The 16,277-nt window shown below is 56.4% G+C and overlaps 2 protein-coding genes across 2 annotated transcripts; both read right to left on the bottom strand.

Annotated features, from left to right (window-relative positions):
- Nucleotides 1–760: 760 nt before the first annotated feature.
- Nucleotides 761–5,256, bottom strand: LOC130600532 (tubulin tyrosine ligase 3-like). Its single transcript, XM_057411947.1, has 12 exons — nt 5,148–5,256; nt 4,557–4,658; nt 4,387–4,469; nt 3,974–4,297; nt 3,738–3,866; nt 3,529–3,643; nt 3,333–3,431; nt 3,001–3,166; nt 2,774–2,922; nt 2,443–2,689; nt 1,791–2,364; nt 761–1,606 (listed from the first exon to the last, which is right to left on the bottom strand). Exons 1-12 carry the CDS (start codon nt 5,254–5,256, stop codon nt 761–763), a joined length of 2,943 nt encoding a protein of 980 aa, XP_057267930.1.
- Nucleotides 5,257–9,553: 4,297 nt separating this feature from the next.
- LOC130600531 (tubulin tyrosine ligase 3-like) lies at nt 9,554–15,850 on the bottom strand. Its single transcript, XM_057411946.1, has 13 exons — nt 15,557–15,850; nt 15,190–15,403; nt 13,403–13,485; nt 13,215–13,313; nt 12,987–13,166; nt 12,748–12,876; nt 12,445–12,512; nt 11,619–11,709; nt 11,416–11,524; nt 11,233–11,319; nt 10,875–10,929; nt 10,029–10,446; nt 9,554–9,706 (listed from the first exon to the last, which is right to left on the bottom strand). Exons 1-13 carry the CDS (start codon nt 15,848–15,850, stop codon nt 9,554–9,556), a joined length of 1,980 nt encoding a protein of 659 aa, XP_057267929.1.
- Nucleotides 15,851–16,277: the final 427 nt, after the last annotated feature.

The raw sequence follows: 16,277 nt of genomic DNA, 5'->3' as shown, positions 1-16,277 counted from the left end.
AATCTGTTTCTCAAGGCCCAGGGTAGTGTTCCGGGCAGTGGCGTGGGGCACAGCGTATGTTTCCAGCCAACCGGTGGTTGCTTCCACCATGGTAAGCACATGGCCTAAGTCTTGGCGGGTTGCTGGGAGTGTGATACAGTCAGTCTGCCAGGCCTTCCTGTATTTGAACTTCATCTATTGTCCTCCATACCAAAGAGGCTTTAACCACTTGGCTTGCTTAATTGCAGCCCATGTTTCACAGTCATGAATGACCTGGGCAATAGTGTTCATTGTTAAGTCAGTCCCTTGATATCACAGGCTCCGCTTGATGGGCTGAGGTGTCATGGGTCCATGGCTAAAAATAATTCATGCCAATGTAAGTCCATTTCAGCCACTTCAATCTTAGCAGCTTTATCCACATTTTGGTTGTTCTGGTGCTCCTCGGTGGCTAGACTCTTGCGTACATGAGAATCTACACGGTGTTACGTTCACCACCACGATCTGCACCCGGGCAGCGGTATCTTGTCACAGTGCAGCAGCCAGATGAGTTTACGTCTGTGTTTCCAGTTGCTCTGTTTCTATTGTTGCAACTGTCCACTTTCCTTGCTCAGTAATGTTCCAGGCCAGCTGGATGGCTTTCACCTCGGCAAACTGATTCCATTCACCCCCTTGGCTGGTGGGATGTGTGTCCCTGTGCGATGCCGGGCTCTGGTTGATGTAGGGGGAAGTGGTTGCCGTCGTGTTGTCACACTTCAGGTGGGCAAGACGCTTTTCCCTTTCTTCATGGCCTTTTTGTTGCAGCGTTTCTGCCTGCTCCCAGGTGCTGCTTCGTGTCCCTTGGCTGCAGCACGGCTCTGCTGCCCAGGACATGCAGGCAGGGTTGTTGGTGGGACTGCGGCCGCTTGTGCGGGTTCCCTGTCAGGACAGTAGCCCCAGGCTTGCTCAGAGTGGCCTGACGCCACTGGAGCAGGGGGTTTGGCTGTGGTGGTGCCTGGGGGGCAGAGGCGGAGGAGAGGCAGAAGTGCAATTGCGTCAGAGGAACCACCTTGACCTGTGCTTCTCCAGGGGGTGGGAGCTGAGTGGTTGTGCCCCACTTGGACATCACAGGAGGCCTTGACACTGTAGGAGACCTGGGCTCTATAGGGGGCATGGTGACCATAGGAGGCTTGGTGACCGTAAGTGGCTTAGGCACCACCGGAGGGCTGGGCACCACAGTAGGCTTGGTGTCCATAAGAGGTTTGGCCACCACTGGAGGCCTGGGCACCTCAGGAGTCTTCAGCACCATGGGAGGCTTGGCGTCCGTAAGTGGTTTGGAGACCACTGGAGGCATGGGCACTGCAGGAGGCTTGGGCACTATAGACCGATTAGTGACCATGGGTTGCTTGTCCATAAGTAGTTTGGCCACCACAGGAGGCCTGGGTACCACGGGAGACATGGGCACCACAGATGATTTGGTGTTCATAAGTGGTTTGGCCACCACCAGTGACTTGGGCACCACCGGGCAGACAAGAGGCAGGGTGGTGGGGAGTTTGTCCTGGGGTTGTTGTTTTTGCAACTGGAACTTCATTAGCGAGTAGCCTTCCACCAGCAGCTTCAGTCCCAGGCAGGGAGGCACTGGCACGATGGGCTGCAGGGAGATATTGAAACAACTGGGTTGGAAAAGAGCTTAAGATCATCAAGTCCAACTGTTCCCCACCACTGCCTAAGTCACCACTAACTCATGTCATTAAGGGCCTTTTCTACACAGGTTTTGAACCCCTCCATGGACAGTGACCTCCTTCTTCCCTGGGCAGCTTGTTCCAATGCTTGACCACTCTTTTGGGGGAAGTAATGGTTCCTAATCCCCCGCCTAAACCTCCACTGCTGTAGCTTGAGGCTGTTTCCTCTTGTTCTATTGCTTGTTCCTTGGGAGCAGAGAGCAGCCTATCCCACAGCCCCTCCAAACCCACCTCTTTGTGGATGAGTTCAAAGGCTCCAGTGGAGCAGCTGTGGTTCTCCCTGTGGTCCAGGACCACACGCAGTATGTCACGCTGGACGGCAGCGCAGAGCTGTCGGGTCACTGCTGAGCAGGGCGCCATGGTGGGACTGGCGTTGATCTCTAGCAGCCACGGCTGGCAATCCTCCCCGAAGATGAAATCGGCCCCATAGAGCTCAAAGCTGTCCTTCCGGTCCCTCACCAGTTCCCGGCAGCTGTGCAGGGTAGCCACCACTGCCTCCTTCATGCCTGGCACGATCACGTTCTCCCAGGCCTCCGTGTGCCCCACTTGCTGCAGGTGAAGCTGCAACTGGTGGCTGGACCATATCAAGTCACAGGGCAGATTGGGGTTACGGCCTGCAGCCTGCCTCCACTGCTTCTGGATGGACACATTGCAGAGGTGCCGGGAGCTGGTGTGGGGAGAGCAGAGATGGGTCAACAGGGTGCTGGGATGTGGGGTGTGCTGTGCCAGGGTGGGGGGCACTCACGCGTGTAGGTGGCTCAGGGAGAAGGGCTGGGAGCAGAAGCGCACGTAGCTGTCCCGGTAGAACCATATGGTCAGCGGGTTCCAGTCAGTCACCAGGATCCATTGCCGCAGGTCAATCTTGGTGCCGAAGATGAGCAGCGGCCGCTCCACGTATTTCTGTACTATCCATTGTCCTGGCCGCGCTGAGGGCGCTGCAGGTTTCCCAGGCAGCTCCACGATCTCCTCCAGCCGTGCCGAGCAGGTGATGCCTGTGAGCGGGGTCACATGGTGCCGGTGAGACCCCTCCTCACCAGGAAGCCTGTGCCCAAACCCCATTTTCCCCTTGCCTTCACCTCTACCACGGGACATAGCTCCAGGCTTGATTATCCAGAGATTGTGAACGCCCTCCATGTGGAGCTGGGGCAGCCGCTCCTGCAGCTTCTGTAGCAGTGCCCTGCAGTGTTTTATCTGAGGAATGCTTGCCTCCAGCCTCGATTGCTTGCTGCAGGGTGGTGACACAGGGGGCTCAGCACCAGCACTGCCATGCTGTGTGCCTCCCCCCGTCTCCCCCCAGACGCACTTCACCACACGGTAGTACTCGTGCAGGAAGCAGTCCCAGTTGGCGTTGGTGATATGGAGCAGTGGGGAGTCCCTGTCAATGTCAGTGTGCTCCAGCCTGTCCAGCTGCATCCTGCAGACCTGCAGTGCTTTCTCCAGCAGCTCAGGGGGTGATGGGGATACTGGACCTGCTGGAAGTGGCATGGACTGAGGGGAATGGCTGCTGGCTACCCTTGGGATGCTTGGCTTTGGGTGCATCCGGGTCCCAAGGCACAGCCCCAAGCAGAGGCTCAGCCCACAGCCAGGGCCCTGAGCTCCTCACCATCCCCACCAGGCCCATCTCCACACACTCACCTGCCCCCTTGCCAGGTGACTCCATCACCCCTTGCATGATGCCAGGCTTCTCCACAGCCAGTTTGAGCAGGCTGTGAGCTGCTGTCAGGCGGAAATCCTCTGCAAAGGATTTGTGTTTTCCTCACCCTCTCCTGCCCAGGGCACTCGGGGATGTAGGAGATCGGGGGGGGGCAGAAGGGCAGCAGCCCCAGCTCACCGATGAAGGCTTGACGTTCAGCCTCATCCCCGAGCTGGTAGCACCTTGGGAAGAAGGTGGTGGGATCCGCTTGGTAGAATGAGGGCAGGTTTTGGAGGTTGACACACAGCCCCTTCTGTGCGGATCGACAAGGGTGGCAGTCAGTGCTGGACCCGTCGCCACCCCTGTTCATTCCCCACACTTTATCCTGGACATCTCCAGGCTCTCACCTTGGTGGTGAAGGCTCCAGTGCCAGTGAAGTGGTTTACCATTTGGTGGTCCTGGAGCTCCCGGTAGTGTACGGCACTGCGGCGGTTTGTCCAGATGAATGTTGGCAGGTGGTCTTTCACCATGGAGGACTACGGGATGGACAGAGGGGTCTGAAGTGAGTTGTCCCTCTGTCCCACCCTCGCTGCCCTGCCCAGGCTGTGCCCTGCGGAGTCCAGCGCTGCCCCTCTGCACTAACCATGATGTCATGGATGCCATCAGGGTCCTCAGCATACCACGGGACCTCCTCCTGCTGTTCCTCTTCCTCCTCAGGAAGCTCCAGGTTTTCGCCCGAGCACGGAGCCCAACAGGATACCGACCCTGGCTCTGCATGGAGCACTGCCTCCCTCTTCTCCTCCCCACTGCCATCCTCCTGCTTCTCCTCCAGCAGCTTTTTTGGTTCCTGCTGCACTGGACAGGTGTCCTCCTTGATGGTGGTGGTGAGCTTCTCCACCCAGCCTCGTGCCCGCAGCAGTTTGCGCATCACAGGGTAGGGGCCCTGCACTGAGAAGATCTTTTTCTCCTGGGGAAGGACACAAGCGCTCAGCCATAAATGCAACAGGCGCATGTGCATGGCATGTTGTGGGGTGTGTGCGTGTAATCGGGTCCCACCTTGATGGCCTCCTTCACATGCTGTCTGGCCCTCTTCAGCAGCTCCTTGTTGACAGCGGGCTGCTGCTTGGTGCTGGCAGGAGCTGTTAAGGACAAGCCAGGCTGAGCTGCTGGCCCCGTGTCCCCAGTCCCATGGCAGGGACAGCAGGACAAGGGGTGAAGGCACCCACCTCTCTGCTGCTGCATGCTTGAGCCGGGGCTACTCTGTGCAGCTGACACGAAGTCAGAGAAATTCGTGCCGGAATTCCGGCTACTGTGCACCCCGAGAGGTGCTTCACAGGGCCCGGAGGCCTCACTTCAACTGTCGTGGAAATCGTCAGTAACACGTCTCCTAGTCTGGCAGTCGCCCCCCCCCCCAGCCAGGCTGGGGGAGTCTGTGTGCCAAAGAGAGATTGACTCCTTCCAGCCGAAGCCTGAGGGCGAGGGGAGCTGGTGTGACTTTTCATCCCCCAGGACCAAGCGTTTCCCCCTCCCTGTGGGGACCGAGGTGGGGCCCAGCACATGGAACTCCCCAGCTCCTGCACCAGCCCTGGCCATGCACTGGCCCCACTGTCCCGAAGGGGCTAACACTAGCCCTCCCATTTCACGTGTCTCCCCCCTCAAACTCGCAGGCCCCAGAGAAATTAACCCTTTTACATCGAGATCCCCCCCCCCCATACAAGCCTCAAACCCTTTCGTGCCCCACATCCCGGGGCTCCCCCCAGCCCCGTTCACCCCCATTTATCCCCTTTTTTTTAGGCCACCCCTCCCGCTCCTCCCACCACACGTCCTGCCCCCACCGTCGGGACCGCCCTCTCTGTTTGTGGTTGCTACAGCGGGCCGCGAGTAGTCGGGCGGGGCGTCCAACGTCACCATGTGTGCCCCGCCCATGGAACCCGGGCGTTCGATGGGCCCCGGGCACTGTAAGCCAAGAGAAGAGAGGCAGCTGTGAGCCCCTGTGTGCCATGGGGCTGCGTCCCCAGTGGCTGTTGCCAGGCCCCTCACCGTGCTCTTGGCATCTCAAACCCAGCCCTTCCCCAGCACAGGGGGTGCAAGCAACCTGGGGCATCCTCCTGCCCTGTCCCTGAGAGGGTCTTGGGCACAATGGCACCGCTGTTCCCACAGGTGGGACTGACGGCTCTGGGCACAAAGGGCACGCTGGCTTGAGGCCCGTACCCCGCTCCCAAAATCCCAACATGAGGGATCTGCCTTCTCCCATTCCAGAGCCTCAGGTTCTCAAGGAATTCCTCCCCCAGAATGCAGGCCCTGGTGTTGACAGCTTCATCTTGCTGATTTTCTTGTGGATCTCCTCCATGAAGCGGACGACAAAATCCACCAGCTTGTGCTTGTTACAGATGAACACAGCACAATGCCCACTCCTTATTCCATACCATTTACATCATGCTCAGATCCCATGTTCTTCAATTTATTGTTTCTTTGGTTTCTCGTATATGCATGCACACACGCACACACAAAGAGATATCATTTCTTAGTTTATGGACCATCCCTGTAAAATTTTCTGAATTCATTCAGGCCATGATGTCAGGCTCTCTCTCTTGTAACAGTCTCTCAGGACAGGAGAGATGGTGTTTAGTGTTGGGTTGTTGCCTGCTGATGACACCGCTGAACTCCTCTGGTCACTGCTGAGCTCATCTGGTTTTATCCAAGTTCATTCTTTGTTGGGGTGATGATCGGAGGGCAGTCAGGGTCAGTCGATGGTGAACTGAGGATAGTTCTGCTGCTGTCTTTTCCAGTACTATATTCTCTGCTGATGATCATGTTGGCACCTATTTTCTCTTTAAGCTGCTTAGCTTCCCTACCTTCTAGTCTGGGACTTGTCAAGGGTTGTGTTGAATTTACAGCATGGGCAGGGTGTAAACCCTGACCCTGAATCCTTCTTTTTGTGGTTGGACTCTGATCTATTGGTTGGGAATTTGCTGAACCTGTAGGTCAGTGGTAAATAGCTTTTAATGCCTGGAGAGTGGTGCAATGTGACTCACCTGGTAGCTGGAGCACAGTTCTTGCAGGGAACCCTGATTCTTCCCTCCAGGGCTGTTGGAGAGCTGCTGTTAGTGTGGCATTGTGCTGGTATGGAGAGCTGCAGGATCTATTGCTCAATGCTGTGGTCAGGCAGCGGCATTTGGTGCTCTGAGTGTGTCTGTGTTCCTCTTGTGACCTACAGCTATCCCCTATGCCCCTGCTCCCTGCAGCTCCTCTCCACTGCCCTGCTCCAAATCCCTTCATGCCTCCTTGAGCATCTGCCCTGCCCTCTCGAACTCTGTCACCTAATAAAATCTACAGAAGACATTAAAGCTCCTACTGAAGAGCTTTATGATTCCTCTCCTTGCCAGACAGCAGCAGGTCTCAGCAACTGTGGTCCCCAGCAAGTCAGTCCTGCCTTCAGTATTGTTAAAATGCACCAGGATGTGCTTTTCCCACCCAGAACAGAGTTCATGTTTTCTTGCTTGAAGAAAGCATCACCAACTTCCTTCAAGCTAGGTAAGGACTGAGAGAGGTTTGATGGAGCTCAGATTTAAAGTCATGGGCTTGCTGGTCCCTGTCTCCTTCCATGCCGATTGGAGAAGGCTGCCCCTCTCATGGCTGATGCATAATTTAAGGCAAGGGTATTTGAATCTATCTCTTCTAACAGTCTTTCCTTGCAGGAGAGATGGTGTTTACTGTTGGGTTGTTGCCTGCTGACAACACCGCTGAGCTCATCTGGTCAGTGCTGAGCTCTTCCAGTTTTGTCATTCTTTGTTGGGGTGATGATTGGAGGGAAGTCAGGGTCAGTCAGTGGTGACCTGAGGACAGTTCTGCTGCTGCTGCTGGCTCTTCCATGACTTTGTAGTCTGCTGATGATCATGACAGCACCTATCTTCTTTTTAAAGTCCAGATTGGTGGAGATGGGCATCTAGCTGATGGGCTATAAAAGTGTTATATAGCAGGCGACAGCATGTAATAGAGTTCATTGGCTGTTTTCCCCCCACGTTAAAATAAATCCTCTTGTGATACACAGTGGACTTCTCCATCTTCCCGCATTACCCACCAAGTATATCTGGGTCCCTGAGCAAAAGCAATCCCACGAGTAGGTTTGCCTTTACCTGAAGCAGGAATAACCCAGACTGTCTTTCCCAGCAAATTCTTTATGTGCACCACAGGAACTTTATCCCCCTCTACAGTACATAAAAGTTCTGACTGGGCTGGGCCAGCCCTGTTGGCAGATCCCCTCGTGTTGACCAACCCGGTGGCTTTTGATAAATGCGTATCCTCATGTTTGAAAGTCCCACCACCCATTGCTCTCAGTGTAGTTTTTAAGAGCACACTGTACCATTTGATTTAACCAGAGGCTGATGCATGGCAGGGGATGTGATATACCCACTCAATGCCATGCTCTTTGGCACAAGTGTCTATAAGGTTGTTCTGGAAATGTGTCCCGTTGTCTGACTCGGTTCATTCTGGGGTGCCGTGTCGCCACAAAATCTGTTTCTCAAGGCCCAGGGTAGTGTTCCGGGCAGTGGCGTGGGGCACAGCGTATGTTTCCAGCCATCCGGTGGTTGCTTCCACCATGGTAAGCACATGGCCTAAGTCTTGGCGGGTTGCTGGGAGTGTGATACAGTCAGTCTGCCAGGCCTTCCTGTATTTGAACTTCATCTATTGTCCTCCATACCAAAGAGGCTTTAACCACTTGGCTTGCTTAATTGCAGCCCATGTTTCACAGTCATGAATGACCTGGGCAGTAGTGTTCATTGTTAAGTCAGTCCCTTGATATCACAGGCTCCGCTTGATGGGCTGAGGTGTCATGGGTCCGTGGCTAAAAATAATTCACCATTATGTTGCCAATGTAAGTCCATTTGAGCCACTTCAATCTTAGCAGCTTTATCCACGTTTTGGTTGTTCTGGTGCTCCTCGGTGGCTAGACTCTTGCGTACATGAGCATCTACATGGTGTACCTTCACCACCAGGTTCTGCACCTGGGCAGCGGTATCTTGTCACAGTGCAGCAGCCAGATGAGTTTACGTCTGTGTTTCCAGTTGCTCTGTTTCTATTGTTGCAACTGTCCACTTTCCTTGCTCAGTAACGTTCCAGGCCAGCTGGATGGCTTTCACCTCGGCAAACTGATTCCATTCACCCCCTTGGCTGGTGGGATGTGTGTCCCTGTGCGATGCCGGGCTCTGGCTGAGGTAGGGGGAAGTGGTTGCCGTCGTGTTGTCACACTTCAGGTGGGCAAGACGCTTTTCCCTTTCTTCATGGCCTTTTTGTTGCAGCGTTTCTGCCTGCTCCCAGGTGCTGCTTCGTGTCCCTTGGCTGCAGCACGGCTCTGCTGCCCAGGACATGCAGGCAGGGTTGTTGGTGGGACTGCGGCTGCTTGTGCGGGTTCCCTGTCAGGACAGTAGCCCCAGGCTTGCTCAGAGTGGCCTGCCGCCACTGGAGCAGGGGGTTTGGCTGTGGTGGTGCCTGGGGGGCAGAGGCGGAGGAGAGGCAGAAGTGCAATTGCGTCAGAGGAACCACCTTGACCTGTGCTTCTCCAGGGGGTGGGAGCTGAGTGGTTGTGCCCCACTTGGACATCACAGGAGGCCTTGACACTGTAGGAGACCTGGGCTCTATAGGGGGCATGGTGACCATAGGAGGCTTGGTGACCGTAAGTGGCTTAGGCACCACCGGAGGGCTGGGCACCACAGTAGGCTTGGTGTCCATGAGGTTTGGCCACCACTGGAGGCCTGGGCACCTCAGGAGTCTTCAGCACCATGGGGCTTGGCGTCCGTAAGTGGTTTGGAGACCACTGGAGGCCTGGGCACAGCAGGAAGCCTGGGCTCTCTAGCGGGCATAATGGTTCTAGGATGCTTGGTGACCATAAAGAGTTTAGGTTCCACTGGAGGCCTTGACACCACAGTAGTCTTGGTGTTCATAAGTGGTTTGGCCACCACGGGAGGTCGGGACACCACAGCAGTCTTGAGCACCAAGGGAGGCTTGATGTCAGTACATGGGTTGGAGACCACTTGAGGCCTGGGAACTGCAGGTAACTTGGTATCCATAAGTGATTTGGAGACCACTGGAGGCCTGGGCACGGCAGGAGGCTTGGGCACTATCGATTGCTTAGTGACCATGGGTTGCTTGTCTGTAAGTGGTTTGGCCACCACAGGAAGCTTGGATACCATGGGTGACATGGGTACCACAGATGATTTGGTGGTCACCACCAGTGGCTTGGGCACCACCGGGCAGACAAAAGGCAGGGTGGTGGGGAGTTTGTCCTGGGTTGCTGTTTTTGCAGCTGGGGCTTCATTAGTGAGTAGCCTTCCACCAGCAGCTTCAGTCCCAGGCAGGGAGGCACTGGCACGATGGGCTGCAGGGAGATATTGAAACAACTGGGTTGGAAAAGAGCTTAAGATCATCAAGTCCAACTGTTCCCCACCACTGCCTAAGTCACCACTAACTCATGTCATTAAGGGCCTTTTCTACACAGGTTTTGAACCCCTCCATGGACAGTGACCTCCTTCTTCCCTGGGCAGCTTGTTCCAATGCTTGACCACTCTTTTGGGGGAAGTAATGGTTCCTAATCCCCCGCCTAAACCTCCACTGCTGTAGCTTGAGGCTGTTTCCTCTTGTTCTATTGCTTGTTCCTTGGGAGCAGAGAGCAGCCTATCCCACAGGCCCTCCAAACCCACCTCTTTGTGGATGAGTTCAAAGGCTCCGGTGGAGCAGCCGGGGATCCCCCTGTGATCCAGGACCACACGCAGTATGTCACGCTGGACGGCAGCGCAGAGCTGTCGGGTCACTGCTGAGCAGGGCACCATGGTGGGACTGGCGTTGATCTCTAGCAGCCACGGCTGGCAGTCCTCCCCGAACATGAAATCGGCCCTGTAGAGGTCAAAGCTGCCCTTGCGGTACCTCACCAGTTCCCGGCAGCTGTGCAGGGTAGCCACCACCGCCTCCTTCATGCCTGGCACAATCACGTTCTCCCAGGCCTCTGTGTGCCCCACTTGCTGCAACTGGTGGCTGGACCATATCAAGCCACAGGGTAGTTTGGAGCCTGCAGCCTGCCTCCACTGCTTCTGGATGGACACATTGCAGAGGTGCCGGGAGCTGGTGTGGAGAGAGCAGAGATGGGTCAACAGGGTGCTGGGGTGTGGGGTGTGCTGTGCCAGGGTGGGGGGCACTCACGCGTGTAGGTGGCTCAGGGAGAAGGGCTGGGAGCAGCCATGCTGAGCAGGTGATGCCTGTGAGCGGGGACACATGGTGCCGGTGAGACCCCTCCTCACCAGGAAGCCTGTGCCCAAACCCCATTTTCCCCTTGCCTTCACCTCTACCACGGGACATAGCTCCAGGCTTGATTATCCACAGTTTGTGAACGCCCTCCATGTGGAGCTGGGGCAGCCGCTCCTGCAGCTTCTGTAGCAGTGCCCTGCAGTATTTCAGCTGAGGAATGCTTGGCTCCAGCCTCGATTGCTCGCTGCAGGGTGGTGACACAGGGGGCTCAGCACCAGCACTGCCATGCTGCGTGGCCCCCCCACCTCATCTCGCCGCGCACGCACTTCACCACACGGTAGTACTCGTGCAGAAGCAGTCCTGGACGGTGACATGGAGCAGTGGGGAGTCCCTGTCAACTTCTGTGCGCTCCAGCCTGTCCAGCTGCAATCTGCAGACCTGCAGCACTTTCTCCAGCAGCTCAGGGGGTGATGGGAATGCTGGACCTGCTGGAAGTGGCATGGACTGAGGGGCATGGCTGCTGGCTACCCTTGGGATGCTTGGCTTTGGGTGCATCAGGGTCCCAAGGCACAGCCCCAAGCAGAGGCTCAGCCCACAGCCACGACCCTGAGCTCCTCACCATCCCTACCAGGCCCATCTCCACACACTCCCCTGCCCCCTTGCCAGGTGACTCCATCACTCCTGGCACGATCCCAATCTTCTCCACAGCCAGTTTGAGCAGGCTGTGAGCTGCTGTCAGGCGGAAATCCTCTGCAAAGGATTTGTGTAGTCCTCACCCAGGCCTGCCCAGGACACAGGATACATGGGATATGGCAGGGGGGCAGAAGGGCAGCAGCCCCAGCTCACCGATGAAGGCTTGATGTTCATCTTCATCCCCGAGCTGGTAGCACCTTGGGAAGAAGGTGGTGGGATCTGCTTGGTAGAACGAGGGCAGGTTTTGGAGGTTGACACACAGCTCCTCCTGTATTGATGGACAAGGGTGGCAGTCAGTGCTGGACCTGCCGCCACCCCTGTTCATCCCCAGCACTGCATCCTCGGCGTCTCCAGACTCTCACCTTGGTGGTGAAGGCTCCAGTGCCGTTGAAGTGGTGTACCATTTGGTGGTCCTGGAGCTGCCAGTAGCTTATGGCACTTCCCCGGCTCATCCAGATGAATGTGGGCATGCGGTCTCGCACCATGGAGGATCACGGGAGCGACAGAGGGGACCAGAGTCAGCTGAGGAGTCCTCATCCCAGCCTCACCACCCAGCCCAGGCTGTGCCCTGCGGAGTCCAGCCCAGGCCCAAGCGCTTCCCCTCTCCCTGTGGGGACCGAGGTGGGGCCCAGCACATGGAACTCCCCAGCCCCTGCACCAGCCCTGGCCTCTGCACTGGCTTCACTGACCTGAAGGTGGACAAACACCAGCCCTCCTGTGTCATAGGTCGCCTGGAGCAGCCAGGTGAGGCATCCAACGGCCCGGCGCGTTACATGCCCCCGCCTTAGGTACCAGGAGCTCTATGGGCCCCGGGCACTGCAAGCCAAGAGAAGAGAGGCAGCTGTGAGCCCCTGTGTGCCCCGGGGCCATGGGGCTGCGTCCCCAGTGGCTGTTGCCAGGCCCCTCACCGTGCTCTTGGCATCTCAAACCCAGCCCTTCCCCAGCACAGGGGGTGCAAGCAACCTGGGGCATCCTCCTGCCCTGTCCCTGAGAGGGTCTTGGGCACAATGGCACCGCTGTTCCCACAGATGAGACTGGGGGCTCTGGGCACAAAAGGCACTCTGGTGAGGCCCGCACCCCGCTCCCAAAATCCCAACATGAGGGATCTGCCTTTTCCCATTCTAGATCCTCAGGTTCTCAAGGAATTCCTCCTCCACAATGCAGGCCCTGGTGTTGACAGACAGCTTCATCTTGCTGATTTTCTTGTGGATCTCCTCCATGAAGCGGACGACAAAGTCCACCAGCTTGTGCTTGTTACAGATGAACACAGCACAATACCCACTCCTTATTCCATGCCATTTACATCATGCTCAGATCGCACATTTTTCAATGTATTGTTGCTTTTGTCTCATGTGTATATATATATATATATATATATATATATGCACACACAGCCCCTCCTGTGTAGATGGGCCAGTCAGTGCTGGAACCGCCGCCACCCCGTTCATCCCCTGCACTGCATCCTCGAAATTTCCAGGCTCTCACCTTGGTGGTGAAGGCTCCAGTGCCCTTGAAGTGGTGTACCATTTGGTGGTCCTGGAGCTGCCAGTAGCTTACGGCACTTCCCCGGCTCATCCAGATGAATGTGGGCATGCGGTCTCGCACCATGGAGGATCACGGGAGCGACAGAGGGGACCAGAGTCAGCTGAGGAGTCCTCATCCCAGCCTCACCACCCAGCCCAGGCTGTGCCCTGCGGAGTCCAGCCCTGCCCCTCTCCACTAACCATGATGTCCTGGATGCCATCAGGGTCCTCAGCATACCACGGGACCTCCTCCTGCTCTTTCTCCTCCTCCTCCTCCTCCTCCAAGATCTTGACCCAGCACTGAGTCCAACAGGATGCCGACCTTGGCTCTGGATGGAGCGCTGCCTCCCACTGCTCCTCACCACTGCCATCCTCCTGCTTCTCCTCCAGCTGCTTTTTGGTGTCCTGCTGCACTGAGCGAGTGCCCACCTTGATGGTGGTGGAGAACTTCCCCTCCACCCAGCCTCGTGCCCGCAGCAGCTTGCGCATCACAGGGTAGGGGCCCTGCACTGAGAAGATCTTTTTCTCCTGGGGAAGGACACAAGCGCTCAGCCATAAATGCAACAGGCGCATGTTCATGGCATGTTGTGGGGTGTGTGTGTGTAATCGGGTCCCACCTTGATGGCCTCCTTCACATGCTGTCTGGCCCTCTTCAGCAGCTCCTTGTTGACAGAGGGCTGCTGCTTGGTGCTGGCAGGAGCTGTTAAGGACAAGCCAGGCTGAGCTGCTGGCCCTGTGTCCCCAGTCCCATGGCTTCTGGAGAAGGCCCATGTTGTCCGTAGTCTTTCTTTTGTTTGGAGTGTACCTACTGAATCCATTCCTGTTATCTTTCACATCCCTAGCCAAGTTTAACTGGGCCTTAGCTTCCTAAACAACATCCCTGTATTCTTCCCATGCTGCCTGTCCTTGCTTCCACCTTTGATAGGCCTCTTTTTTCCCTTGATGTTTCCTCAGCAGCTCCTTACCCAACCAAGGAGCTCTCCTGGCCCTCCTGCTGCACTTCCTTCTAGGGCTATATCCCATGGAACCTTATTAAGCAGGTTCCTGAAGAGGCCAAAGTCTGCTCTCTAGAAGTCCAGGGCAGTGAGCTTGCTGCGTGCTCTTCTCACTGTCCTGAGGATCTCGAACTCGACCATCTCATGATCGCTGCAATCAGGGCTGTCCTAGAGCGTCACATTTCCAACCGGCCCTTCCCTGTTTGTGAGCACGAGGTCAAGCATGGCACCTCTCCTTGTTGGCTCCTCTATTACTTGCGGGAGGAGGTTGTCTTCCGCACAATCGAGGAACCTCCTGGATTGCTTGTGCCGGGCCATACTGTCCCTCCAACAGATATCAGGGTGGTTGAAGTCCCCCATGAGGACAAGGGCCTGAGAGCATGAGGCTGTTCCTATTTCCCTACAGAGCGCTTTATCCAGAGAGTCCTCTTGATCGGGCAATCTGTAACCGATCCCCACAGTAATGTCTCCCATTACTGTTCTCCCTTTAACCCTGACCCACAAACTCTTTGTTGACTGATCAACTGTGCCGAGACAGAGTTCCACACCCTCAAAATCAAATCTCATGATCTAGATACCCAACCCCCTGACTATGGCACCACCCTTCTAACCATTTCTTAACCTGGCAAATCTGCTTAGCCTTTTTAAGGTCCTCCCCTTTATCCTGGGGAATTGATGAAAAGACTTTCTGAGCTCTAGAGCCCCTAACCACCTCTCCCAGGGCTCTGTAGTCCTTCTTAACGTTCTCTGGGCTGCTGCTATCTGTATCACTAGCACCCACATGGATCACTAGAAGTGGCTAATGGTCAGTGGGACTTACTAGAGCAGGCAGCCTCTCTGCAACATCCCTGATCCGTGTCCTTGGTAGGCAACACACCTCCCTTGAGACTGGGTCAGGCTGTGTGTGCCTCTGTCCCTTTCAAAGCAGTCTCCTCCTACTACGACCCTGCCGCTTTTTCCTGGGAGCACCAGTAGAGACATTCTTTACTAGTGCACCAGCCAGCTTGTTCCTGGTGCAAGTGTGTTTCCTCATTAGCCCCCTTCAGGACAGCAAAGCGGGTCTGGGCGGGGACATCAGATTTGGGAGGAAGCCCCTTCCTTTTACTTCTCCTTTTTGTGTTTTGTTGCTGTTTCCCAGCTTCCTGCGTTAACGGCCTCCTTTTTTCCTCCATGAGCCACAGTGGACGCTTGCGGCCCCTGCACAGTTTGGGCCTGGAGCAAGCAGTCCTGCTTCCTCCCAGCTTCCCTGACATCTTTCAGCCTCTTGGCAGCTCCCCGCAGCTCAGGGAGCACCGGGTGCAGCCCCGCCCGTAGTGCACCCTCCCCTCACCAGACCGGTGCAGGCACTCTCTGCACTCCGAGCTCTGCTCTGCACTCTCCCCTCTCATCTGCTCTGTCTGGGTGCCTACGCTGACCACCGCCGGGACACCCAGAGCACAGCTCCCAGACCGCGCCCAGCTCGTACGGCGAGCGCTCACCATCCCCCTCGCCTGCCCGCGCAAACTGGCTCGCCACGCCCTGTTTGCCGCGCTCCCTGAGGCGGGTTTTTAACCCCTCAGGGCTGGTGCCGCCCGTGCTGGCGCTGCCACTGTGAGTTTCTGCTCGCGTGAGCTGAGCTGCAGGCTCGTAGGCAAATCCTATCGAGGGCTTGAGGCTTCCTCAGGGGGCTCCCGCCGCTCTGAACTGAGGCTCCTGGACGCTGAGCTTCCCCCCGCGACGGTGCTGAAGGCGTCCTCTCTCGAGGACATGAGGGATCGGCCTCCTCCTGTTCCTGACCCTCAGGTTCTTAAGGAATTCTTCCCCCAAGATGTGGGCCCTGGTGTTGGCAGGCAGATTCATCTTGCTGATTTCCTTGTCTTCTATTGCTGCCACCACCCCCGAAGGGCATTTGAACACCATCCCTGAGTCAGTATAAAGTACTGCCCGCTTTCCGTGTTCAGCAATGTGCCAGGCGAGCTGGATGGCTTTCACCTCTGCAAACTGATTCCATTCACCCCCTTGGCTGGTGGGATGTGTGTCCCTGTGCGATGGTGGATTCTGGTTCAGGTAGGGGGAAGTGGTTACCGTCATGTTGTCCCACTTAGGGTGGGCAGGATGCTGTTCCCTTCTTCATGGCCTTATTGTTGCAGCTTTTCTGCCTGCTCCTGGGCGCTGCTTCATGTCTGCTGCCAGCAACACAGCTCTGCTGCCCAGGACACGCAGTCAGAGCTGTTGGTGGGACTGCATCTGGTTGAGTGGGTGCCCTGGTCAGGACAGTAGCCCCAGGCTTGCTCATAGTGGCCTGAACCCACTGGAGCAGGGGTTTTGGCTGTGGTGGTGCCTGGGGGGCAGAGCTGGAGAAGCGCAAGTGCAGTTGCGTCAGAGCAGCCGCCTTGACCTGTGCTTCTCCAGCCCGTGGGAGCTGAGTGGTTCTGCCCCACTTGGGCATCACAGGAGGCCTGGAGTCTGTAGGGGGATTGGTGACCATAGAACACGTGATGACCATAAGTGGTTTAGG

This window comes from Pezoporus wallicus, unplaced genomic scaffold (assembly GCF_028554395.1).
Source record: "Pezoporus wallicus isolate ANWC-B61680 ecotype Strahan unplaced genomic scaffold, APGP_CSIRO_Pwel_v1 contig_6354, whole genome shotgun sequence".
Taxonomy (NCBI): domain Eukaryota; kingdom Metazoa; phylum Chordata; class Aves; order Psittaciformes; family Psittacidae; genus Pezoporus; species Pezoporus wallicus.
This window is presented reverse-complemented; position numbering and strand designations above follow the sequence as displayed.